This window comes from Camelus bactrianus, chromosome 10 (assembly GCF_048773025.1).
Source record: "Camelus bactrianus isolate YW-2024 breed Bactrian camel chromosome 10, ASM4877302v1, whole genome shotgun sequence".
Classification (NCBI taxonomy): Eukaryota; Metazoa; Chordata; class Mammalia; order Artiodactyla; family Camelidae; genus Camelus; species Camelus bactrianus.
The window spans coordinates 51,465,739-51,493,500 of record NC_133548.1 but is presented as its reverse complement, the minus strand read 5'-3'; the positions used below and the strand labels follow the sequence as shown (position 1 = coordinate 51,493,500).

The following is a 27,762-nucleotide window of genomic DNA, read 5'->3' as shown; positions in this document are numbered from 1 at the left end:
GGTCAGAAGAGAACCATTTATTTAGTCATTTGTTTTTTGTTTTTTGGTTGATTTTTTTGCTTATCTTAGTTTGTTCTCTTGTCATATTAGGAAACTTATTCATAAAGGCCAATTTATGGTTGGCCCTTTATAAATTGGTAGCATGGGTATAGCTGATTAGTTGGCATAAATGCACATTGCCAAAATGGACATTCTGTTTTACATGTTTGCTGTAGTGGTTTTTATGTACTTGTTACCTGTTTTTCTGTCTGCTTCTTTAAGTATGAGCAACAAATGTTTATTATCATTTATTCCTTTGCTAATCAGTCAGTTACTTGGATTACGATACGTTCATGTTTATGAATAAGCTTTTTTTAAAGTCCACATCATCTGTTCATTGAACTAGTCTATTGAGTTTATGTGTGCTAGGCACTGTCCTAGGTGCTGAAGATACAAGCCTGTTTAACGTGGGATAGAGGTGATCAAACAGACATTTATGATAAAGTGTGAGGCATAAGTAGAATCATTTTGGGACTTTCAGCAGGGGCACTTAATCCCAATGAGGTAAAAGAATAATTAGAGAATGGATAAGAGAATGGTTTCTTAAAGAGCAACAACCGAACAGCTCTGAAGGTGAAGAGAGCTGGGTTGATGATAGAGGGAATTGCATATGGTAAGGTCAGGAAGCTAGAAACAGCAGGGAATGTTTGGGAATTCCACGAAGTTCAGTATGGTGGATTTGTTGAGCCATTAAACCAAAACTAGTAACTCGTTAGTCTAGAGTTTCTGTTAGAAAACAGTGACCCCTTATTAATGTTTTTTCTTACTTGAGCATATCTGTAACCAGCGCAGTGAGACAGTGTACTTAAATTGAAGCAAAGGGATGGATAAAATAACTTAGGTTCAGAAGAAGTGATATTCTAAAATAGAACCAATTTTCAAGGAAAGGGCAGAAGTGGATCTGCAAATGAATCCAAAACAGGGCAAAGAAATAAGAGGAGAAATAAAAAAAACGATGTCACAGGATGGCCAGGTTTCAGGAAGGAAGATGTGGTCACTTGTGTCATTTGCTGCCAAATTAAACAAAGACTAAAGCATCCATTTAATTTAACTAATAAAAATCAGATTATGATGGATTTGGAGCAAATGGGACAGGTAAGAAAATGGAAACTGAGTGCATAGAACTCTTTGTAAAAGGGTAGGGGAGGAGTATGTGTTAGCTTGAGGGAACTTTATCATACTACTAGGATGATAGCCCCAAGTTCATTTTCAGAAGAAATCTCCACAAGTCCCTTACTCTTAATTGAATTGTTTCAGGCTGGCGGCAGTTAAAAAAATCCATTGAGAAAGAGAGGGTTAGCTCAAGTGGCAGACTACATGCTTAGCAAGTACAAGGTCCTAGGTTCAGTCCCCAGTACGTCCTCTAAAAATAAAATTAATAAAACTTAATTACTTCCCCCCTGCCAAAAAACTTAAAATTAAATTAAATTAAATTTTTAAAAATCCATTGAAAGTCATATATAAATGAGAGAATAATTGTAAATTTCACATTTTTCTGGCTTTCCAAGGGACCCAGTCTTAGTAAACTTCTTCTAGGAACATTTGTTTTTCTTTAAAGTGTAGACGCTTAAGCCAACAGTTGCTGTACTTTTGTTGGATTAGATTTTATACATGTAAGAACCCATATTGAGATAGTGATGCTTCCTTGCCAACAATGAAGAATGAGGGGTGGAGATATTAGTATTTCAACATAACTGAACAATCTCAATGGAACAGTTTCAAACGCATAATTAAGATACCAGCTATTTTGAACCTGTAGGAAGAAGGGTTCTTTAAACTGGAATATATCTATGTCTTTTGGGTTGTGTCTAAACTCAAAAAAAGATTTGTTTTTTGTACAGTTTATTATATTTATTTGTGGGAGGGGTCCATAATTAGGTTTATTTATATATATATATATATATTTTTACAGAGGTACTGGGGATTGAACCCAGGAACTCACGCATGCTAAGCACACACTCTACTGCTGAGCTATACCCTCCCCCATCTCTAAACTCATTGAACATATTTGCAGAAATTTTTATGTTTACATTTTCTTATGATGTCCATAGCTTTCCTTCAAAGTTAAGAGGTTGTCTTAATGTTGGATTCCCCGGGCAGCAGACCTTGAGACGAAAATGTAAGTGTAAATAGTTTATTTGGAAATCGATGCCAGGAAAACACTGACAAGGGCAGGGGAAGTACGATCGGGAGGGGGAAAAAGCCAATACAGGTTGTGTTTTTAAGTAAGTTACTTTATAGGCAACTGGGACTGAATCCTTCATTTGAGCTGAAAGATAGCATAGATCATATCTCAGATTTATTCCTGCAAAGGGGTGAAGGAGCTTCTGTCAGTTACTGGCTTAGGGATGCTCCCAGGAATGGTTAACTCCCCTGCCCTGTAGTCAGAAGAAACCGTCATGTAAAGACTTGGACATGCTTACAGGTTGGCCTGTATTGGAATATAAGTGTTGAGGGGATAAAGATGAGATGCTGCCATCATCTGCTACAGAAGTAAAAGTAAAATGCAATTTTATTTATTGATTAATTGAAGATGTTTTAAAATTGTTTAATTGGCAATTCTGTGACATTAAAGAATTACTAATTTTAGGTGGTATAATGGCATTACACTTATTTTAAGAGTCCTTATCCTTTGGAGATACACAGTGAAATATTTATGTATGAAACTGTGATATCTGGAATTTGCTTTAAAAGAACACATTGAGATGGGTCGAGGTGATATGAATGGATAAATGGTTACATAACCCATATAAGACTGACAGAAACACATATCCTGTTGTCTTTTTCCTTAAATTCAAGAGTTATCAAATGTTCGTATCAATTCCTTTGAAGTCTTGAGGCAGAACATGTTTTTTATTGCTTGTGCAATTGCTGATGTTTTGCTGATGTTTCAATAGAACATGCTTAAAAATCACGAATATTTTGTTTAGACAAACTGGTTTGCTTATTATCAGTGTTAGCATTCAGCAGCTGGCCCCCAAATAAGATGTCAGCATTTGCTTTAAGTAAGACATGATCACCATCTGGTGGTGAATAACAGTAACTTTGGTTTGTATATTGCTTTATAGTCTATAAAATGTTTTCACATACATTTTCTCATTTATTGAAATAAATGTAGAAATTACAACAAACCCATTTTTTTATCCTTTCTGCTAAGATTTCGGGAAACCATAACATGACATAGTATGTTACTCATCTAGTTGTCTCTGCTTGTGATGTGAATGTGGGTTGAAAGAAAAGTATGAACCAATCACTTGTAAGCAAGGAGTAAAGACAACCTACATTTTATAAAGAAATGGAGTTCTTTTAATTTAAGTTCACAGATTTGAAGAATTGTCTTTAAAAAAACATCAAACTGATTTTATAACACCTGAAATCATGGTGTTGAATCATAAAGGCATCTTCTAGTGTGCTTATAAGTTTTTAAATACTATGAAACATATACGATGAAAATAGAGAAGTCTGGCACTTTATAGAGGTCTGGTGTTAGGAGATCACCATATAGGTATTTCTTTAGTTATGTGTAGACTTCATTATTTACTCCTGTATACAAATGCCTATGGGAGCATTCACCTCTTCCATCCCTCCCTTCAAAAGGGAGAGAAAAAGAGAAATAAAACCCTGCAAATAAGTTGTCTTGGGCTATTGATATCACCAGATGGCTCACACAATAAACTAAAATCTAAAGCCACTTTTGCTGTCTTTTTCATCTCATCTTCCTCATCATTTGTCTGCATACTGTTCAGATAATTTTTTCTTTCACACCTTAAAAGGACTCTTTTTTTTTTTTGGCTGTCTGCAGAACTTTTAAAATTTCCTCATTCCCTCTCTCCTGTTGGTTTCCTTCTCCTTTATTTTCTTATCCCTGTTATAGTTTATCAAATATGAGTGAACCAGGAACTCTGCTGGGTAGACAGCAATGATAAAAGCAGATGGTTCTGGCTCTTCATCTAGTTTAGGTCTAAGAATGGGAGAGAGGAAGAAGAGGAGATAGGTGATAGATAATTACAAAGTGAGACTGTAAAGATAATTAAGACTATATGATGTCAAAGAGCCTATCTTTTCTTTCTTTTTTCTTTTCCTATTTATACTTAGTTCTTATTCTCTGTTAATTCTCCGCATTTGGTGTAACTTAAAACAATTTTTTAGCTGGGGTGCTTGATTTTCTGCTATATTTAAATATTAAAATTGTGACATTTTATCCATTATTTTGTTTAACGTTATGGATAAAATTAGTTCTTGTAGGGTAGCAAGGTGATTTACAACTTGGCTTGGGTTTCAGTGGAATGCAAGATCTTTTGCAGGTTGAGTATTTTTTAAGGTAGTGCTTTACATTTTGACTAACAATGCTCGCTTTTGAATTCTAAAGCACAGTGTTTCTCAACCTTTTTTTTCATGATCACACCCCCAAGAGAAAATTTTAATTTAATTTTAATTTCTCTCTAGCAAGAGAAATTAAATACTAAGGAATAAGATTTTGTCAGAGTTAAGTTGTCAAGAACCATAAACCATTATCTGAGATTTTTTTGTCCTCTTCAAGGACCAGTTTTTGCTCCCTTGAGGGCAGTATTGTCTTCTTTGAGAATATATACTGTAGTGGACTTTGCTTTTATCATTTTAGATTTTCCAGAGAGCAATTTGGAAGTGAAGTGACTGTTTAAAAAATTTTAACTATAAAAATAGATTGGAAAATAGCAATGATGGTTGCACGACATTGGAATGTAATTAATACCACTGAAATGTACACTAAAAATGGTTAAAATGACAAATTTTATGTTATTTATATTTTACCACGGTTTAAAAAATAATCATGTAATATAAAACCCATCGATTTGTATACTTTAAATGGATGAAGTGTGTGTATGTAAATTACAACTCAGTAAAGCTGTTGAAAAAAGAAAGAATGGATCGGGAGGAGTATTAATAGTCTTTCTGTTGTCACAGCAACTATTTAGCTTTAGAAATGGATAATGCCTCAGAATGCAAAGTCAGGAGCAACCTGGGATCAAAACCCAGATATGTAGCTGTGCAGAAACGGTGGCTTGGTTCGTAAGTTAGGTCTTCTGAACTGTTCATCCATTTGATACTTTAAGAAACATTAGGTAGAGCCTTGGATTGGAAGGCCAGAGTTCTGGAATCTTGCTTGGTCTCTCTTTGATCTTGGACATTGCACATCACATCTTAGTTGCTAAGTTTTCTAGTTTATCAGTATGCTTTCAGTTCAAAAATTCTAAATCCCATGACTGACTGCTGCTGTGTTTGTTATTTAGACATGGGCATCGAGTATTAGAGCTGGAGGACTTTAGATCATCTTGTACAACTCCTTTTATGGATGAGAAAATTGAGGTTTGCACCTCTTTCTCCTGATTTTTTCTAGTGCTTTTCATTATATACAAATCACAATTTTAAAAAATACTTAGTTGCAATATTAAGTGCAGGCTTTTAAGTGCAATGTGAACATCTGAAATGATGAGGAATATGAGAAATAAGTTATGATACACATAATTTATTTGACTTTACTATTAAGTGTCGATGTGTATATGTTGCCTTTCTAAACCATGATGTAATCAAATGAAAAGCCATAGTTTCTGCTTTTAAAAATGAGCAAACAGAAATCATGCAAGATAGATATATAATAGTTACTTCAAAGATTGGCAAAGATGCTTGTTAGAAAATTCTTTAGAAATTTTGAAATATTTTAGATTTTACAATTTTCCTTGTGCATACTTCTCTGCATCTCTACTGCCACATTAGTCTGAACCATCATTATCTCTTGCCTGATGTATGACTAGCCTCCTAATTAGTCGTGTTTCCCTCCCTCCAGTTCATTTCTCAGAGAGCAGCCAAGGAGATCTCCACGGCCCCTGTAACTGTTTAAATTATGAAAATGTAAAACTTACACAAAATTAGAAAGTTGTATAGTGGTTTCAAGTGCTCATCACCCAGATACAGTGCAGTTTCATAATTTTGTTTGGTCTATAACTCCTATCTGCCCCCTGCCGCTTAGATTATTATGAAGCAGATCCTAGACACAGGATGATCTTTAAAAAACTTAGAGCAGGAAACTTTCCCAAATTCCTCCCTTGATTTCTCATTACACATAAAATAAAATGGAAACTCTTTAAATAGTCCACGTGGCTTTATAAGGTTTGACCTTTGCCCACCTCCTCAGCAGCATCTTTCACCACTTTCTTTTTCCTGCCACACTGGAAGCTTTTAGCTGCCTCAGGACTTCTCTACAGGTATTTCCTTCTGCCTGGCATGTCCTTCCCTTCCTTGGCTTGTTTGGCTGCTTCTTTGTGGTCTTTTCCTTATTAGACAGCCTTTTGACCCTGGTTTTACCCTATGTAAAAATGTTTACCTAAAATGTTAGCAGTTGGTTCATTTAGGTGAAGGATGTGCTAGTCTTCATCTTTTCCTTAGATTTGAAATTATTGGAGAAAAAAAAATGTTGAGGGAAAATCACTCCTCTTCCTTAGCTACTGTGATATCACTATTTCTTTCTTTTTTTTTTTAATTTGTTTTGAGCTTTTCTCTCTATCCTTCCCTACCCATCCCCCTAATATCCCTCCAATGATAACTAAATTGAGTAGAAAGAAAAGAGAGTAGGGAAATAGGATCATCTGATTAGAGTTGGAGGCATGTGGTATTGGAAGTTGTTGCCTCAAGTACCTCAGATTCCCTCTGCTGGACACTGTTAAGTACGTACAAGGAAACTTGAGTAACCCTCTTGAGAGTAGCTCACATCGTCTTACTTAGAGGCCTTTCCTCTCTACAAACATTTACCTTCTCCTTCAGGAAGGAGTGCTGAATGCTGGTTATCACAGCCTCCAGTCATGCTGATGTTTATAGTACACTGATTACTTTCTTTGTAGCAGAGATGTGCTCACAGTTTGGGTTCTGAAATAATCTGAGCCATGTTCGGTGTGTTTCTCTACCTATATGGGAACAGCAATATGATTCTAAAGGAAAGTCAAAACCCAAATGGAGCATTAGATGCCCCTTGGTTTGCCTGCCTACACAACAGCTATTCTGAGTTACTTTTTTCTTAATGGTAATAATCTGAGCTTAGTGATTTATATTATACTTACCTGGCATTTTAAACTATAGCTTTTCAGATAGTGGCCTAAATTACAGTTTACAGTCTTGAACCTTTTTTTTTTTTTTTTCCTTTTTAGAAAACTTTAGGATGATTGATTAAATGAACTCTTTGAAGGTAAGGTACATAAATATATAATAGCTATTTCAAGGATCAAGTGGACTGTGGAACCAGTGTCATTATAGCTAAAACTGTGCTCCCCAGAGTTTTAAAAACTGGGCAGTAAGTAAAAGCTTATTGTAAGCTTATGTTTCAATCACTGCATCTGAAATCAATGTTCTTTTATCAGTGGCCTACATAAAATCAACTGTTGTGTGAGTCTAAGTGTATCTTTGTTTATAAGCATAGAGGAAGTATAAGTAAAAAACTATTGAAAAATGAGAAAAATTATGTCATTTAGTTATTATGAGCTGCTGTAAATTTCTACCATTAAAAAAGCAAATTATAAGTAACAAAACTAGAATTAAGTAGCAGCATTCTTAAGGCTTGGTGCTGGACAGATGCCTAGGAAAATGTCAAACTGTAGAACATCTTTGGGTGATTGGATCGGTAATATAGTCTGGGGTATATAGTCTTCGCTATATAGTTTGGGGTATACAGTCTTTGTACCTGCATCATCTCAGCAGACCCTGCATGAATTCACACAGTGCCTGACCTTTTCTTCTGCTTCAGAATCTTTCACCTTCCTGAGGCCTTGTGAAAGAAACAGGTCTGTTAAAGGTTATGTATCAAATCTATTATGTGAAAAGGTAGAGATCTTGGTTCACTTGGGACAAAACCTACATTTTTCAGAATGGCATGTAGTTGGTTAATAGATAATTCTTAGAAGGAAGTTAGCAATTACCTAATGTTCTGGAAATGAGATTTAGGAAATGTTCCAAGTGATAAATAAGTGAATTTACAGATTGTCAGTGCATGTTTTAGAAAATGATCATGTGTTTTAAAAATTTGACTGATAATTTACAACTGCACTGCTCCAAACCATAGCCCTTTCCCACATGTAGCTATTTAAATTAATTAAAAATAAGCAAAATTAAAAGTTTAGTTCCTCGGTTTTATTAGCCACACATCAAGTGCTAGTCACGTGTAGCTAATGGCTGCTATTTTGCTAAGTGCAGATATAGAATATTTCCATCATCATAAAATGGTCTATTGAATAAGCACTATTTTAGAGAATACAAAGTGTGGGAAATGTAATTTTTTCATTAATTTTCCTATTGACGTTTTTGCCTATTTCTTATTGATGGACAAAATATTAAGAACTACAAGTATCTGTAAGGCTATTAGCCTGTCAATTCTATTTGTAACAAAAAATATAAGTAAATTGGATATTAACTAGACTTAACTGTGGTGACCATTTGCAGTATATACTAATATCATATCATTGTGTTGTACACCTGAAACTAATACAATGTTACATGTCAATTGTATTACCAAAAAAAATTAAGTAAATTGTTAGTAAATTATGGGTTATAAATTTTAGTTTTAAATATGCTAGCTTGTGTGATCCAATACAGTAGCCACTAGCCATACATGGTCCTTGAACACTTGAAATTCAGCTAGTGTGAATTGAGATGTACTGTAAGTGTAAAATATGTTTTGAATACTAAGTACCCCCCAAAAAGTGTAAAATAGATGAAAGGGGGCAAAAGGTACAAATTCCACTTATAAAATAAAAAGTCATGAGGATGTAATACACAGCATGGTGACTACAGTTAATAATACTGTACTGCATATTTGCAAGTTGCTAAGAGAGTAGATCTTAAAAGTTCTCATAAAAAATTGTAACCGTTTGGTGATGGATGTTAACTAGACTTACTATGATCGTTTTGCAGTGTATACAATATTAAATCACTATGTTGTACACCCGAAGCTAATATTATGTGATGTCAATTATATTTCAGTTTTAAAATAGAATAAGAAAAATAGCAAGTAAAAATGTAAAAATCTAAAATTTTAAATGCCGATTATATGTTGAAATAACACTGCGATATGTAGTGTTAAATAAAATATGTTATTAAAATTGATTTTGACCTTTTTTTACTTTTGTGAATGATCTGCTAGAGAGTTTGAAATTTTGTGGTTCTTTTTATATTCTTTTGGACGGTGCTGTGCAAGAGCAAAGGCTCTAATAAGGAAATCAAGTAACATATAGTCCGTTTCTACATGCCTAAATGAACGACGACTGCTTTTGCAAAGTGGGATGAAAAGCATAATTATTGCATATATTTATTTTTGTCCTCTTGGATTTTTAAAAGTAGTACCAATTGTATCAAAATTTTTGTGATTTCATTTATCTGTGATATGGAGGATATGCATAAAAAATGAGTGCCAAGTTTTTTTCCCAACTGTTAAATGAATGATACAGATAACATGAATACCATGGGCATTCCAAGGACAAGGATGTTAGAAACATTAGAAAGCTATCTCAGAGACTTTGGGACTCCTACTGGCCAGACATTGAAAGATGGCTATTATTTGAGTGATGGAAAACAGTAAGCTGGAGGGCTTGAATAAAGCCCGATAGGTAGGGAACGGGGTATACTCAGTTAACAGGCCAGAATGATTTAAATCAAGGATTCTGGTGCAGAAGTAAGAGAGGATTGGAGAGTTAGGTTGAGATTGAGTATTGGGACTCTGAGACTAGGGTGAGAAATATGGGTGAGTTTATATAGGTATTTAGGAGCCATAAAAGATATTTAGGAACAGGGAAGTGAAACGAAAGCAGTATTTTTAGAAAGATTGGTTTGGTTACAGTTACAGGAAACTATCTATACCTGTTTTACTGAAATGAGAAGATAACAGTGATATTCTAGAGAAATTGGGGGGAATCAGGAGCAGGTTTGAGATGTAGGAAGGCAGAATCAACAAAACTACTGTGTTTGGGGGAAAAGGGGAAAAGGAGAAATTGAAACTGACCTTGGTTCCCCAGATATCATGACAGAAATAAAAATAATGGTGTTTTAGCTTTGTGTAATATTTTGCATTTTTTAAACTGTAAGAGAGCCAATGCAGCTATGAGGAATTTCAAAGTCAGTGTTGAGAGAACTAGACCAGAATCATGGTCTCCTTGCCTTAAGTGATAGAACTGAGAATTGAGCCCAGCTCTTTTTCTTCCTGATGTATTGTCATTGGCATCTACTCAGTTGTGTAAGCCAGTGCCTTGGTTTTTCTTGACTCTTTCAGTTTGCACAGTCAGTCCATAAGTTTTATTATTTGTTTCCCAAACATTTCTCAAATCTGCCCACTTTTCTTGGTACTACCTCTGCCTTACTTCAGGTTTTTCCCATCCTTCTGGATTGATATTTTCCTGAATTTGTATCTAATCTGTACCCTGCACTCTAACCTCCTAAAACAAATAAACAAATGAAAGCAATCTGTTTTCCTACAGTTCAATTTTTGAGATCTTTCTAAATTATAGAGCACTCTCTTGCTTAAACTTTTTAAATAAAATGTAAACGTTGTAGCTTGACCTTATGAGATTCTTCATTTTCACACCCTTTTTCTGGGTGCTTCCAGTTCCATGCTTACTTTGTTTTTCAGCCTTTTGCATCTGCTGTTACTTTTGTAAGCAGTGTCTTTCCCCAGTTTTTTTCTGTTCCACCCTCAATCCCATACGTTGTGGTTTTGGCTTAGTTTAATTGTCTTATTTACTTGCCACCCCTCCTGTGCTTTTCTTGCTTACCTTCAGCTCACCCACCATCTACCCCTCTGAGAAGACTTCTTTAAGGAGTCTCATTAAAGGGAGATACTATTTCTTGCTTACTAATAGTGGACCCATAGAAATTTGTTGAATGAGAAAATATTTTTATATGTCAAGGTCATTTCAAGTTAAGAGTAGCTTTAGTGGAGAATAGAGAGTCTGGAAGAATGACTGAAAAATATTAGTACATTACTTCCTAACCTGTAATTCAGAGCGCTTGTATACTCCAAGATATTGTGTGTTTCACAAAAAAAGATTCCACGATCAAATACATTAGGGAATGCTGCAGATGATTTCCCTGTCTTGGATACTTGTAGTGCATGTAAGACTAATCAGTTAAGTCTTCAAGAAGCTCTGCGGTAAAAACAATTTTTTTTTTTGATCCAGCATTTTCCTAATGTATTTGATTATGGAAACTTTTTAGATAGTATACCTGTAATTTCTTTTAGGTTACTAGCAATATTTGTTATTTAGAAAATGCTAAATGTGTGTGTCCTTTATTTCCCTCAGGTCTAATTAATAAAATTATACCACATAATCAGATCTTGCTCAAGGGATATTTGGAGGAATTCTGGTTGTTTACAGTTGGGAGAGAAAATCTGAGAGAAGATAAAACAATCTTCAGATATTTGAAGGTTCCAATAAAAGAGGAATTGAAAGTATTTTCTTTGAAACTAGAGAGTAAGAGGAAGAACTAGAGGAGGAAGGTGTAAGGAGGCAGATTTTTTGCTTTGTGTAAGGGTAACTTTCTAGTAATTAGAATTTTGGTAGGTTAAGTAAATTTTCTGTCCCTGAAGGTTGTCAAGCAAAGACTTATAGGGATACTAAAGAGAAATTCAGCATATTAGATAATGGATAGATCAGACAAGCTGTTTTCTGCAACAGTTGAAAACCGTCAGCCTGTTTCTGAGATATCTGTCAACTTGAAATCTTATTCCTTGATTCCTTTCTAATTCTGTGAATCCGTGTCTTGGTCTGCAATCTCAATAGAGAAACTAGATATGTATTAAGAGAAACGTAGAGTAGAAATTTTAGTTGTATAATTAAGTGCCTTTACTTGATGGTGTTTTTTAAATGGACTTTATTTTTTAGATTAGTTTTAGATTCACAGAAAAATTGAGCACAAAGTATAGAGAGTTCACAAATATCCTCTTCCCCTACACATGCACAATCTTGCTTACTATCCACATCCCACACCACTGTGGTACATTTGTTACAATTGATGAACCTACATTGACACATCATTATCAGCCAGAAGTACAAAGTTTACATTAGAGTTCACTCTTATTTGATGATGTTTTGAAAGAAAACATGAATATTCCTTCTCATTTTCAAGAAAGTGGTTTTCAGTTATTTCTTGCCTTAGTTTATTCTTTTCTGATTCAGAGGTCTAAAAAATAACTAAATCAACATCTATTTTGAAAAAGTATTCAGCATTGGGGAAAGTTCTTTTTCTATAATCGTAAATATTTACAGATGTTTTATTTTGCTGGCTAACAGTATTTTTTCTTCCTTTTAAGTACCAAAAGAATTGGTGGAGCTCCATTTGAAGTTGATGAGGAAGATTGGCAAATCTGTTACAGCAGACAGATGGGAAAAATATTTGATCAAGGTAAATATTTGTAAATCACTTTCTCTTTTACTGAAATATTCTTTATCTAGCATAAATTGATGTTATATTTCATAAGATGCCTTAACTTTTAAAATGGTCTCCTAAAAGTTGCAAAATATGACTCATATCCGTATGATTACTATTGATACATGATTCTCTTTTGTAGCTTTCAAGCAATAGTCTAGAATCCTAAAGTTGGATTTCAGAGGTGTTATGTATATTTTGTGCCTATTACTGTGCTCAGGACTTATCTTCTCTCATTTGATCTTTAAAATCATCCTGATCAAATCAATTAAGATACAGATAAGGGCCAAGCAAATTGTCATTTTTCCTTGAGATCACATAGTATGCATGAGACAGAGCCAGAATTTGTCTTTTACTTAAAAGGTAAAATGTCCAAAGACCTTTAGGTGAGTATGGAAGGCTTCTAAAGTTAACTCTCAATGGTAGGAGTTTCTTAACTTTTGAAAAACTCAATGTGAGATATTTCAATATTTTTATACAAGTTTAAAGCCCTGGAAAGTTGGCTCAGCATTTCAAAAATCTGATGCTGTAGGATTTTCTGAAAGCCTTGATTTTTAACTATTTAAAGTACTTTCTAAAATACCAGTGAAGTTGCTGTTTTGACTTTAACACAATATTTATTAATGATTAAGAATCAAGGTCTGGACCTTAAAAAAAGGTAGTGGAATTTTAGGACACTAGCTTTAACATAATATTTTAAAGAGTATAGTCGCTTGTAAATCTGTTTATTAAAGTGGGTTTGTTTATTTTTCATATGTTCTAAGAACTGAGGTGGAAATATCTTGTATACTAATCTCAGCTCTACTGTTAACAGATTTTGAGTCCATGGATAATCTGCTTTTACCCCCTTGAATCTCACTTTTTTCATAAAATGTGAGAAATGGGATGAGATGATTTTGTAAACCCCTTCAGTTTTATGGTCATAACCACAGGTTCTAGCTCAGCTTTTTTGAGTGGAGATATATTCATATAACATAAAATTTGCCCTCTGGAAGTACACAATTCAGTGTTTTTTAGTATATGCACAAGGTACAACAATCATCTGTATCAAAACCAGAACATCTTCATCACCCCAAAAAGAAACCCAATACCCATTAGCGATTACTTCCCTCTTCCCCCAGTCCTTAACAACCACTAATCTGTTTTCTGACTCTAAAGATTTGCCTATTTTGAGTTTTTCATATAAATAGAATCATACAATTTGTAGCCTTTGTGTCTGCCTTCTTTCACTTAGCATAATATTTTCAAGGTTCATCCATGTTGTAGCATGTATCAGAACTTACTCCTTTTTATGCCTGAATAACATTTCATTGTATGGATAATACTACATCTTATTTATCCATTTATCAGTTTATGATATTTGGCTTGTTTCCACCTTTTAGCTATTATGAATAGTACTGCTGTGAACATTCGTGTACAGGTTTTGGGTAGACATGTGGTTTAATTTTATATATCTAGGGAGGAATTGCTGGGTCATATGGTGATTCTGTGCTTAACTTACTTTTTGTAGAACTGCCAGACTATTTTCCAAAGCAGTTACACCATTTTACATTTCCATTAGGAATGTATGAGGGTTCCAAATTTTTTACATATTATTGGTTGATTTATTGATTAATTTTAGCCATCCTAGTGGGGATGATGTGTTATCTTGTAGTTTTGATTTGCATTTCCCTTATGACTAAATGATGTGGAGCATTCTTTTCATGTGCTTGTTCACCTTTGTGTATATCTTCTTTGAAAGAATGTCTATTCATGTCCTTGTCCATTTTTCAAATGGTTGTTTGTCTTTTTGGTTTTGAGTTTTAGGAGTTCTTTATGTCTTCTGGATACTGGACCCTTACCAGACATATGATTTGCATACATTTTCTGCCATTGTATATGTTGTATTTTCAGTTTCTATTTGATGTCTTTTGATGCTTGGAAGTTTTAGTTTTGATTAAGTCCAATTAGTTTTTTTCTTTTGTGACTAGTGCTTTGGTGTCTGTCATATATAAGAAATCATTGTCCAACTCAAGGTTGTGAAGATTTATTCCTATATTTTGTCCTAAGAGTTTTTTTTTTATAGTTATAGCTCTTATATTTAGATCTATAACCCATTTAAAGTTAATTTTTATATATGCTCTCAGGTGAGAGTCCATCTCCATTCTTTTGTACATAGACATCCATTTGTTCCATTACCATTTGCTGAAAACATTGTTCTTTTCCCCACTAGATTGCCTTGACATTCTTATAGAAAGTCAGTTGACCATAAATACGAGGGTTTATTTCTGATGTTTTTGGTCTGTTGACATACATGTTGTTATTTATGCTAGTACAACATTGTCTTTATTACCATAGCTTTGTGGTAAATTTTGAAATTGTTCACCTTTTCCAAGATTGTTTTGGCCATGCTTCATCACTCTCATTTCGTTATGAGTTTGAGGATCAGCTTGTCAATATCTGCAAAAATGCCAGTTAGGATGTGGATAGGGATAGTATATAATCTGTAGATAAATTTACAGAGAATTCACTTCTTAACAAAAGTAAGTTTTCTGATCCGTGAAAACAGGATGTCTCTTAAAATAATTAGGTCTTTTAATTCCTTTCAAAAATGTTTTGTGAATTTCTGACTCCAGGTCTTATACTTTTATTCAGTTTATTTCTTAGTATTTTGCTGTTTTTGATGGTATTGTAACTGGAATTGTTTTCATTTTCAGATCATTCACTGTGTGAAATCAGTGAATCTAGACTAGATCTTTCTAGTGTGTAGAAATACAACTAATTGGGGGGAAGGTATATTTCAGTGGTAGAGTGCGTACTTAGCATGTGCAAGATCCTGGGTTCAATCCCCAATATCTCTATTTTTAAAAAAGAAATATAACTAATTTTTGTGTATTAATCTTGTATCTTGCAACTTTGCTGAACTCATTTATTAGCTCAAATAGCTTTTTTGTGAATTCTTAAGATTTTCTGTATACAAGATTATATGTCACCTGCAAGCATAAACAGGTTTGCTTCCCCCCTTTTCAGTCTGGATGCCTTTTATTTATTTTTCTTGTATAATTGCTCTACTGCAACCTCTGGTACACTGTTGAATAGAAATGGTGAGAGTAGGCAGCCTTGTTGTGTTCATGATCCTAGGTGGGAAAGTTTTCACCTTTTTAACTTTTAGTATGATGTTATTCATGATACCATGTTTAGTATGGTGTCCAATACCAGGTTGAGGAAATTCTTTTCCTAGTTTGTTGAGTATTTTTTATCATGAACTGTTGGATTTTTATCAGTTTTCTTCTGCATCTATTGAGATAACCGCGTGAATTTTGTCCTTTATTCTATGTGGTGTGTTATATTGATTAGTTTTCGTATGTTGAAACCTTAACATTCTTGCAGTCAGTCCCACTTGGTCATAGTCCATAATCCTTTTTATATGTTGCTAGATTTGGTTTGTTAATTTTTTTTTGAGAATTTATGCTCATAAAGGATATTAGTCTGTTGGGTTTTTTTTTCCGTGAGATATGTTTGTCTGATTTTGGTACTTGGGAAATTCTGGCCTCATACAATGAGCTAAGAAAGTGTTTCCTCTGCTTTTATTTTTTAGCAAGTGTTTGTGAGGTATTATATTAGGATTTAGCAGTGAAGCCATGTGGGCTTGGGCTCTTTGTTGAAAATTTTTTTGTTTGTTTACTCAATCTCTTTGTCATAGGTTTATTCAGATTTGTATTTCTTCTTGAGTCAATTTCAACAGTTTGTGCCTTTCTAGGAAATTGCCCATTTTATTAGCTTACCTAGTTTATCGGCATGTGGTTGTTCATAGTATTCACTTATAATTCTTTTTACTTATGTCAAGTCAGTAGTAATGTCCCCTCTTTCTTTCCTCATTTTACTGATGTAGTGTTCTCATTTTTTTCTGGTCATTCTCATTAGAGGTTTGTAAATTTTATGTATCTTTTTAAGAACCAACTTTTAGTTTAATTGAATTCTCTATTATTTCTTTATTTGATTATTTTCTTCCTTCCACTTGCTTTGTGTTAATTTGTTCTTCTTAATGTGGAAGCTTAGGTTATTAATTTGAGATATTCCTCTTTTTCAATATAGGTATTTTCAGCTATTCTGTCTAATCCCTACTTAACTTCATGTCATAAATTGGTATGTTGTATTTGGTTTTCATTAATCTCAAAATATTTTTTCTTTTCCCTTGTGATTTCTTTTTTGACCCATTAGTTATTTAGTACTATGTTGTTTCCACATGTTTGTGAATTTTTCCCAATTTTTTTCCTGTTATTGATTTCTAATCTCATTTCATCATGTAGGAGAACATACGTTGCATAATTTTGATCCATTAATTTTGTTATACTTGTTTTATGGCCTAACTTAGCATATATTAGGTCCCTCTTCAACATTAAAAAATAACTTTTCTACTTAGATATTTATTGAGATTTGCTTATATGTTTACATTTACTGTCCTTTTTTCTGATTTTTCAGACTTTTGCTGCCCTATAAGTTTATACACATACACTCTTATGTATAAATGTATATTTTTGCCTTATCTTTTTGATATACTAAAGTCTTTATTATATTATTAAAGAACTTAAACTATCCCTTAATCCTTCTGTTTCCCTTTAGCTGCCAACCATCTGCTCTTCCCCTTTGTATTAGTTACCTATTGCTTCAGTGGCAACTTCTTATTCCACAGTTTTTGTGTGTTAGGAATCTTGCTTAGCATCTGTCATTAGGCTGTATGTAGTCAAGCTGTCAGCCTGGCTTGCAGTTTCATGTGAGGACTCAACTGTGGAAGGATCCACTTCCAGTCTCAATCATATTGCCGTTGACAGGATTCAGTTCCTTGTCTGGACTTCTCCATAGGACAGCTTAAAGCAATGCAGCAGAACCAGTGAGTGAGAAAGTGCCTGAGACAGAAGTCATGGTCTTTTTGTAGCCAGATCTTGGAAATGTACTGTCACTTTTGCCATATTCTGTTTGTTAGAATGAAATCACTAGACTTGGCTCATAAACTAAGGACGATGGGGTGGAGGAACAAGAGGAAGGGAGTCATGTAAGGGCAGTGAATACCAGGAGGTGAAGATCATTATGGGCCACCTAGAAGCTATCTATGTTACTTTGATAGCCAGACATCTTGAAATAATTTTCTTTTTTGCTATTCTGTTTCTTTACCTCTCATTCACTCCTAAGTCCATTGAGATTTTCCTTCTCTGAATAATTACATTCCAGTAAAATTTCTTTTACAGTTCAAAGGTTTGAACAGTGTCCTTATTATTAAATTCAAGTCATACCGTTTATTCCATATCTCCTTAATTTCTCTAGTTCTTCTCTTGAAACACTTCTCTTTTGGCTTCTTTCTATCAATACTTTCCTGGTTTTCTTTCTATCCATAGTAGTCTCCTTTGCCAGAGTTTTCTTTTTGTCTAAGCTCCTGAAGGTTTTTGTACTACAGAGCTTTATTCCAGACCCTCCCCTAGTGTCATTTTATATACTCTCCCTGGGTGATCTTGTTTGTTCCCATGACTTTAAACCCCATATGCTGATGTGTCATATTTTCCTCCTGAATCTTCTTAGTTCCAAGGCCAGTATACTCAATTACATATTGAACATCTTTACTCAAAAAATAAAGTGAATCTGTATTACGGTAGAGACTATACTTCTGTAACAAAATGATTCCAAAATATCATTGTTTTAATAAGCAATAACTTTATTTCTTTATCACAACAATCTGGCCGGGACTCTAGGGGCAACTGTGTTTTGTGAGGTTATTCAGGGATCCAGGTTCCTTTTATTTTATTGTTCCACCCTAGGACGTTTTACTTTTCTCTGTTGTACAGTGTACTTCAGCTTCAGAAAGGAGAAATAAAGTCCAGGGCAAGCAATTTTCTTTTAATAAATGAGGAAGAAGTTGCATATGTAACTTTGGTTATTCTATTGGGAAGAACATAATACTTCTTGGTAAAAGAGGTTAGAAAATGTCAACTCTTGAGGGGCCACAAGCTCAGGAAAATGGGACAAGGTAGCAAGATTTGTGGAGACAACTGCAAAATATTTGGTTCCCTTTCCTTTGGGAAGAGTATACATTCCCCTCGTTAGTGAATTGAGGTACAGCTATATGATTTGGCTTTGGTCATGAAATGCAAGGAAAAGTGATTGTTACATGGCTCTTTAATCTTCTTCCCAAAAGTGTGTCCAGCAAACTATTTCTTAAAGGGTCAGGTAGTAAATATTTTAGGCTTGCAGTCTTTATATTCTCTGTCACAACTCCAGTTTCTAAATGAATTGATCTGGCTATATTCCAGTAAAATTTTATTTACAAAAACAAACTCTGGCTGTGGGCCAGAGTTTGCCAGTTACTGCCATTGAGATTTGAAGGTCATTTGTTACTGCAGCATAACCCCACTATCCTGACTGATACCTTTGGTTAAATAGCATCAACACCACCTACTTTCTCAAACCAAAAATCTAAATATCATTCTTGATTCCTTTTAATTTCCAAGCTAATGAGCTTTGGGAATTTCATTTCCCAAAGTAAATCTTGACCTCTCTGAGTTGCTCATTTAACAGATGAAGATAGTAAGACCCAAAGAGACATACTTATTACTGGCCATGTATACAAGTTAACAAAAGAGAACCAGAACTTGGATAGATCTGTTACTCTTATAATTTGGGGAGTTGTCATTTTTTGTTTTTATAGTCTACAGTTTATTGTTTCTTGACTTGGTAAATGGTACTATCTGTTCAGACCTACTGGTTGTTCTGGACTTCACATCTAGTATATTACCTGTATGTATACCTCTAGTATAGTACTAATATATACTGTATTCTACTATATAGAACAACTTTTGGTTTCCAGAATGGTCACACTGTTCTGGCTTCTTGATTCTTTGTATATGACTAAAGTAGGCCTTGCCCTTCAGTCTTCCACCTTTCTCTTAATATATCACCTTGTTTTATCTTGTTCATAGAATGAAAAATCTCAAGTTTATTTTTTTAAGTCTGTCTCCTCCACAAGAGTCAAATCTCAGTGAGGGTAGGGATTTTTGTCAATCTCTATTACATTTTTAGCACCTGAGTCAGTGCCTAACTCATAGCTTTTGCTCAGTTGCTCAGTCAGTATTTGTTGAATCAATAATTAGATGAATGAATGAAAGCTTCCTCGTAGAAGCCATGTATGTATATGTGCATGTACCTGTGCCTCCTCCCCTGTTCCCCTGCTCCCACTCCACACATCTCCACACTAAAATGCAAGTTCTCTGGGATCAGAGGGGTATGCATGTTTTCCAGTGTTTTCATCTAATACTATGTATGCCTTGCTCATGGTAGGTACTCAAGCGTGTTAAATGCACACTTTTATCAGATATCAATTATTTTAGGTTCTTCTAAGAATACTTTCAGTTTTCTTTGATGCCAGCAAAACTTTAAAACATTTATCTTAAAGAATACCATTGTTCCTAATTTAGGTGGCCCTGGCCCTAAGGTCTAAGTTAGAAAAGCTAAAGTTGACAGCTATTACACTGCATATAATTATGTCTCACATGCCTCCTTGGACTAACTTGTAGTCATGTGAGAGTCAGATACGGCTCTTGGATTTCCTCAGCTTGGAGGACTTTGTGGTATTCCCAAAGAAAAGAGGTTAGAAAAAAGTTTCCCACAGTCTCTCTTTATTTTCAAGATTTAAAAAAATGTAAAGTGCATAGATAAAAATGAAGAATAATATAATGCCCATATTCCTGCTGCTCAGAATTAATTCTTTTCTATTTTATTAGTTCCTTTCACATTTTTACTAACTTCAGCTGGATAGTACTTTTCGTGAAATGTAAAATCTGTCCTAACATTATCATTTTGGGGCAAATATTTCAGATTTTAATTATAATAGTGGACATATATATATAGTCTCTTAATTTATAGAGCACTTTCATACATTTTACCTAAAAGTCAATTAGTTTTATTTTGCAATACTAAGCGATTAGCTGTTATAGACTATATAACTTCTGTGTCTTACTGATCATCAAGTACACTCATCTACTTAGTCATTGGTATGTTTGTCAACTTGATGCATACACTTAAGGTATTACCATTGGCTTGAAGATCATCAAAACTTTGGTTATGGTATCGTATGCTTTTGCAAATTATTGTGGAATCTGATTGTATTGATTTCTAGACTAACGTTAAAAACTGTTGCATTAAGAATCAAAGAGTTCTAGCTCTGCTGGGTAAATAAGTTTTACATTTCTGTGTCTTAGTACTTCCTTTCAATTAGAGTATAAAAGAATGCTGAGAAAGAAGAACGCCCCAAATCTCAATATTGGGAATCATCAGGTAGTAATGATAGTTGTGAAAGCACTTTAGAAAGTAAAAGTTATGGAAATGCAAATTGCCAGTTTCACCAATAATTTGCTTGAATTTCTCAAGTAAATGAAAGATTTATTTTATTTTGAATGTATCTTAAAACTCTGTTGGCGGAGAAAATTACCCCATTTACTCATGTTATTGCCTAGCTTTCAGTAAGTGTTTAGCTCCAAAATAACAGTATTAGGAGAAACCATGCTATAATTTTTCTTTTCTTGTGCTTTCCCAATTGATGGAATAGCTTAGATTCTAACATAATATATGAAATTCCACTCTATCATGATTTTTGTGGTAATAATATCTACTTCCATGCTAGTTTTTTGAAATCTTTTAAAACATAGAATGCCACTTCGAAAACTTTTGAGTAGCGTTTTGTTTAAAAATAGTAGTATTGAACCACAATTATAGCTTCATTATATATCATAGTCAAACTTCTTAAGAATTGCCCACATACGCTGTATTCAATTTTCGCTTCTACTGAATCTTCCCCATCTGGTTTCTGCCCCCACTGTGCCGCCAAAAACAAGCCTTGTTGAAATGAGCCTTGTTGTGTGGTCAAATCCAGTGGACATTGTTTAGTTTTTCTTTACTAAAAATTTTTGTCTTCCACAGTTGAACCTCTTATAACCTCGCTCAGATTTTTCTTGATTTCATCCTGCCTCCAGTAGTGCTTCCTTTTTTGTTTGCTTAGAGGAATGCTGTCAGTTATGCCAAGGTTGGATTTTTTTTTAAATTGAAGCATAGTTAATTTACAGTGTTTCAGGTATACATCAAAGTGATTCAATTATACATGTTTTATGTATTCTTTTTCAGAGTCTTTTCCATTATAGATTATTGCAAGATATTGAATCAAGTTCTCTGTGCTATATAGTAGGTCCTTGTTGTTTATCTATTTTATGTATAAAGTGTGTTTCTGTTAATCTTAAATTCCAAATTTATTCCTGCCACCCTCTGCAGCCCCAGTTGTGCATTCTTTTCTTTTGCTGGCTCTTCTCTTTGACCCCTGTACGTTTCATGATTAGCACACAGGACAGAATAATCTAATAGACAAGCTGGAAGATTCCTTAAAATAATTTGTTTAAACATAGGCTCTAACCATAAATGTGGTTCACTAAGAGTCTACAGCTGTTAAAGCTAGCAGATTTTCACCCATCTGTTCAGTCAACAGTTTTTGATGGCCTACTCTGTAAGGGACTCAGTAAGGTACAGTGTGGGATGTATGAGACACTGATGTTCTTGAGTCTGGAGTGTAGTAAAGGAAGAAAAGTAAAGTAGGCATGCAAATAAATAAAATGCCAAGGAGAATATAAATGCTTTAAGTACAGGTATCAGGAATGAAGTCTTATGGGGCATGCAGATATAATCAAAATTTTCTCATCTTTTCAGTGTTTTGGTAAAGATTATGACTGATTAAAAATAGATAAGCTTTGATTGCTTTCCTTCTTTCTAAAGAGTGATACTTTGGAAAATAATATGAAAGATATAAGTAGACCAAAGGTAGGAAGTGTTGGACATGAAAGCATACTTAGAAAAGTGGTCACTCAGTGATTTTTTTATGGAAGGCATTTAGAAGAGCAGATATGGGTTATATTGTAGGCAAAAGTTTGACCCTTATGGCCTTCGCTCTTTGGTGTTACATTCTTTAATATGTTACATGGCAAAGGGAGCTTTATGGGTGGGATTGTATTATTGATCTATTGACCTTAAGATAGGGTAATTACCCTGAATTATCCAAATGGGCCCAGTGTAAATTACACGAGCTCTTACAAGCAAAAGAGGTAGACAGAAGTCAGAGATAAAATGTGAGGACTCAGCACACTTTTGTCAGGTGGAAGGTTACGTAGAAAGCATGAGGAGGAAATGAATTCTGCCAACAACCTGAATGAGCTTGGAGTGGTGCTCCCCCCCCCCCCCGAATCCCCAGAAAGTAATGCAGCCCTGCTAACACCTTGATACCAGCTTATTGAGACTAAGCAGAGAACCCAAACTGTACTATTCAGGACTTCTGACCCATAGAAATTATTAGAAAATAAATAGGTGTTATTTTAAGATGCTAAGATTGTGATATTTTATTATGCATCAATAGAAATCTAATATGGATTTATGCTATGAATGAAGGATTTATAATTTGATGAGAAAACTCACCAATGATTGGAAATTTTAAAAAATTCCTTGGAAAGTTTTTTTGCCTCTTTCATTTTCATCAAAAATGTGCTCTTTTCCTGTAAAAGCCATTAGTAGAATTGTGAAATTCTCAGATTAGTGCATTTAGTTATGTACTCCAAACCTGACCTGATGCTAAACATCAAACAGATTTAATTATTGGTGTCAAATGAGGTGGGTTAGCTGGAAAAAGTGTTAGAAAACCTGGGCTCCATTCTTGGCTTCTCAGCATTGTTGATGTTAGGAAACTTTCTCACTTGTCTGAATATAAGCTGATTGGTCTATAAAACTGGGAAAAGACAGTCTTATTAAATGGAGAAACTAACATTTATCTTGCAGAATTGTAAGAATTTAATGAAATAATGTGTGAAATGCCCTCAACTGGTGTCTGACATATTGGCTTCAAGAAGAAAAGTATTACTGAAGATAATATAACGTTGATGATACTATTGAAGCTTACATTATTACCTAATTTTTAAGGTATATAAAAGATAATATTAAGATAATTTAGTTAATAGAAGTGACCACACCACAAAAACTCAAAGTATTTACTGGGATGGCTGGTTGTTATTAAATTCTGAAGGTAAAAATAGATAACTTTATATGAAACCGGAGGATAAATCAAGATATGCTCAGCATGAAAGTATCTTTTCCCTAATGACTGTAGGGAATCAAAGCTGTGTTCTGTTAGTTGGGTACCTATGCTACTTTAGTCTTCACATTGTTATGTCCTTAATATAACCTTAGCAGTCTTTTTAAAGAAAGGAGGAGAAAGTACCTTCTGTATGCTTATGTGAATTCTCACCCTGACCCTGCAGGATAAATCTGCATATTGATAATCCTGATTTTATAGGTGAAGAAACTGTAATTGCCTTTCTGAAAATCTCTGTCCTTCACCAAAAGTCATGAGAGCTAAGCACTGTGTGTCTTATTCACTGTTATATACATCAGAAGTTCTCAAGTTATGGCCCCCTGTCTATTTTTATAAGGCTTGTGAGCCAAGAATACCTTTTTACAAAGAACATTTGCAATAAATTTATTGAAAAAGGGGGTACTTACTTTGAATTACAATTAAGCGAACTATTATCTACCCCCCAGATAATTTCATTCTTCTCATTAGAACACCTATATTACAAAAAATTGTACTCAATTATTATATATTACACATAACATATTATATTACAGAGTATATCATATATAACATATTACTATAGTTTAAATTTCATAAAAAGTATTGTGGAAATGTTTTTCCTTTCATTTGTAAGTGCCTGTGTAATATCCTTGATTTAGCCTCTTGGTCTGCAAAGCCTAAATATTTATTGTCAGGCCCTTTACAGAAAAAGTTTGCTGACCCTTAATATACATCATGCCTAGCATAGTGCTTGACACGTAGGTGGTTAATAATAATTGTTTGTCGAATGAATAAATGAATTATGATTAAATAACTGTGCAAAGAACACAAAGCCAGGTTACTAATCCAGGTCTTTCTGACTTTTTAGCCCTAAAAACAATGAAATTCTCTTGATGGCAATAGGAAAGAAATCCTTAAGTTGTTTTAAAAAAGAACATTATAGTTATTTACATATATTAGTTTCTTCATAAATCACCAGGAGTGATAATAGTATGGATACTGGGTATAATTGATAAATATTTGATGGTAACCTCTTTATATAAAGTTAATAGTTACAGCTTTTCTAAAAATGTAGTTTAAAAATCAAAGCATAAGGTTTACTCTGTATTAGGTAAAATACATTGCTGTATTAGGAATTTTTTTCTTCTCTAGCCATTCTTCTCTCTGCATTGTTAAGAGTGCTGTTACAGTCTAGAGAAGGAGTTGGCGCACTACAGCCAAATCCAGCTAGCTGCCTATTTTTATAAATAAAGTTGTATTTGAATAGAGCTGCATCTATTTGTTTATGTATGATCTGTGGCTGCTTTCATGCTACAATGGCAAGTTGAGTAGTCAGGACCAGATGGCCCACAAAGCCTAAATTACTATCGACTCTATAGAAAAAGTTTGACAACTGATCTAGAAAACTCGATAACTGTCTATTTCTCTTAGTTTTGTCCTTTATGAAATGAAAATACCAGAAAGCTACTTTATATTCGTCTGCTGGGTGGATAAAAAGGACAAGGGTGAGCAAAGAATACATCTGTACCGGCTATAGAACTGCTTTTGTCTGTTTTTAATCATCTCTCATATTAGTTGTCTACTGGTTCATAAGCAGATTGGAACTATGTCTCCCTTTTGACCAACATTTTCCCAGTTCCAAGCACATTGGGTGATTGAACAAATGTATTTGTATGGAGTCTAAGCAGAAAGTTTCCTTGAGAGTTTATTACTAGAAAAAGTTTTACAAATGTTGACTCCCAAAGCTCTAGCTGTAGCTTTTACACCAGATTACAGATGTCTCCCTTAATATACAACTGACTGCCTACTGAACTGGCATCTCATAAGCAAATTAAACTCAGCATGTCAAAAGCCAAATTAATTTTCTTCTTTCCTCAGTCCTCTTATACATATCTGAATCCATGATGTATTCACATTACCACCAACATTGTGAACCCAAGCCATGATTCTGGCATTGTCCTAAAGCCCTTCTCTTCCTCGTATCCAAACAATAGCCAGGTTCTGTTGGTTTTTCCTCCTATTTGTTTGTCAGATTTGTCTTATGTTCACCCCTATTGCCATGGCCTGATATGGGCCTTTATCATTTCTCGCCTGAACCTTCACCTTCTGATTGGTCAGGAAACTAGGCTCGGAAGCTTTTAGTCTTGCACCCTTCTTGTACCTTCTCACTGGGACAGGAGTGACCTTTTGAAGACAAAGATTTAAAAGTAACATACAAAAAGTAACTTTAAGAGTTATTTAGTGTTTCTCTTTCACTTAAAAATCTGAACTCTGACATAGCATTCAGTGCTCTTAAGGCTTTAGCCACTTCAGCCACATCTAATGGCATTCTCTACTGTGTACGGTACTACTTGACTCATATTCTGTGTCATTCACAGAACATGTTTTCTTTCATTCCTCAGAGTTTTTGCATATACTGTCTTCTGCCTACAGTGCCTTCCCACCAAATTATTTTCCTGGTGAACATTTATCCTTTAGATCTCACCTCAAGTATTAGCTTTCTTCCTGAGGCCGTCCTCTCAGGAAGATGATCCTTTGTGAATTTCTATGTAACTCCACTATAGAAACTACGGTTTTGTATGGTTTTTATATTGAATGTTCACTATATACCAGGCATTGTGTTTAATACTTTCCTTATAGAGCTCACTTTTGAAATAGGCATTAGTCTTAACTTTATGCACACAAAAATTGATTTTTGAGAAACTAAATAACTGGACCAGTCTCACATTGGTAGAAATGGCAGAGCCAGCATTCAAACCTAGGGCTTTGTAAATTCAGTGCTTTGAAATACCAGTAATATTGCTACTCCTATTTGTCTTTGTGTAGATTGTAATCATCTTGAATGCTTTTTTCCCCATTTTTTTATGCATCAGTATTAAATGAATGAATCACTTAAACAGTTTCAGTGTTATTTCACTTGGCTGCTAATAAGCTTAACTCTCCACCTACTTCTTAATTCCATTCATTGGTTACATTAGCTAGTTTTCTGATGGAATTTTTATCTTCCTTCTAACATGGCTCTTGATCTTTTATCTCTGTTAGTGGCACCGTTGTGTATATGTATTACAGAGAGCTTTTTCTTTTTCTCTTGAAGTCAGTGAAAAATAATTAATATAAAATTCTGTTTAAATCCAGAGCAAATATCCAGCATCTGTTAGGCCTTGTTCCTTGGCTTATAGCAGACATCAGTCTCAGCTTTTCCTGCGAAGCCTAGATTTAGCAGACTACACTGCTACTACAGATCAGTCAGCATGGGCATCTGTTTGTGACCTCTTGTTACTGTCAACCTAAAACAGTTGGTCTGAGACCTGCAGAATGAGCAGACACTTGTAAGGAAATTACTAATAGCTTAGCCTCACTGTAACATTAAGTACCTAGAAGGAATGGCAGTGAGTGGAGGCCTATGGATTATGTGAAAGAAAGGTGTAATCCAATGGAACGATAAAGAGGCCTAAATTAAGGTTTTGGCAGTATGTATGGAAAGAAGAGAGTGGATGTGAGAGCTCTTTGGAAGGTAGAATCTATTAAGTCTTGGTAAATGATAGAGAAGGAAAGAGAGTGGTCTAGCAGCTCAACTCAGGAAGGTCATTCATTGTTCTGCTCTATCTTGCACTTACTTACATATATTTTCCAGTATCATCTAGGATGTAAAGGAACCCGAAAATCTAGCTGGTGATTTTTTTTACATTTTAAGAAAAAATTTTTATTGAACTGTAATTGATTTACAATGTTGTGTTAGTTTCTGGTATAAAGCAGAGTTATTCAGTTAATTACACACACACATACACACATACATCTTTCTTATTCTTTCCTATTATGGTTTATTATGTGATATTGAATATAGTTCCCTGTGCTATACAGTAGGACCTTGTTTATTTTATATATAGTAGTTTGTGTCTGCTGATCCCAAACACCTAATTTACCCTCCCCTGTCCCTTTTCCCGTTGGTAACCATGAGTTTGTTTTCTATGTCTGTGAGTCTGCTTCTTTTTGGTAAATAAGTTAGTGTCATATTTTAGATTCCACATAGAAGTGATATCATCGTATTTATCTTTCTTTTTCTGACTTCACTTAGTATGATAATCTCTAGGTCATTTTGCTGCAAATGGCATTATTTCATAATTTTTAATTTACTTTTTAACTGAAGTATAGTTGATTTA

At 34.3% G+C, this 27,762-nt stretch overlaps 1 protein-coding gene across 1 annotated transcript in view; it reads left to right on the top strand.

The window, feature by feature from the left end:
* Positions 1-27,762, top strand: part of RSF1 (remodeling and spacing factor 1) — a 124,563-nt gene that overhangs the window by 26,451 nt on the left and 70,350 nt on the right. The window contains 1 exon segment of the mRNA XM_010973458.3: positions 12,362-12,453. Coding sequence (XP_010971760.2) covers positions 12,362-12,453 — 92 coding nt within the window.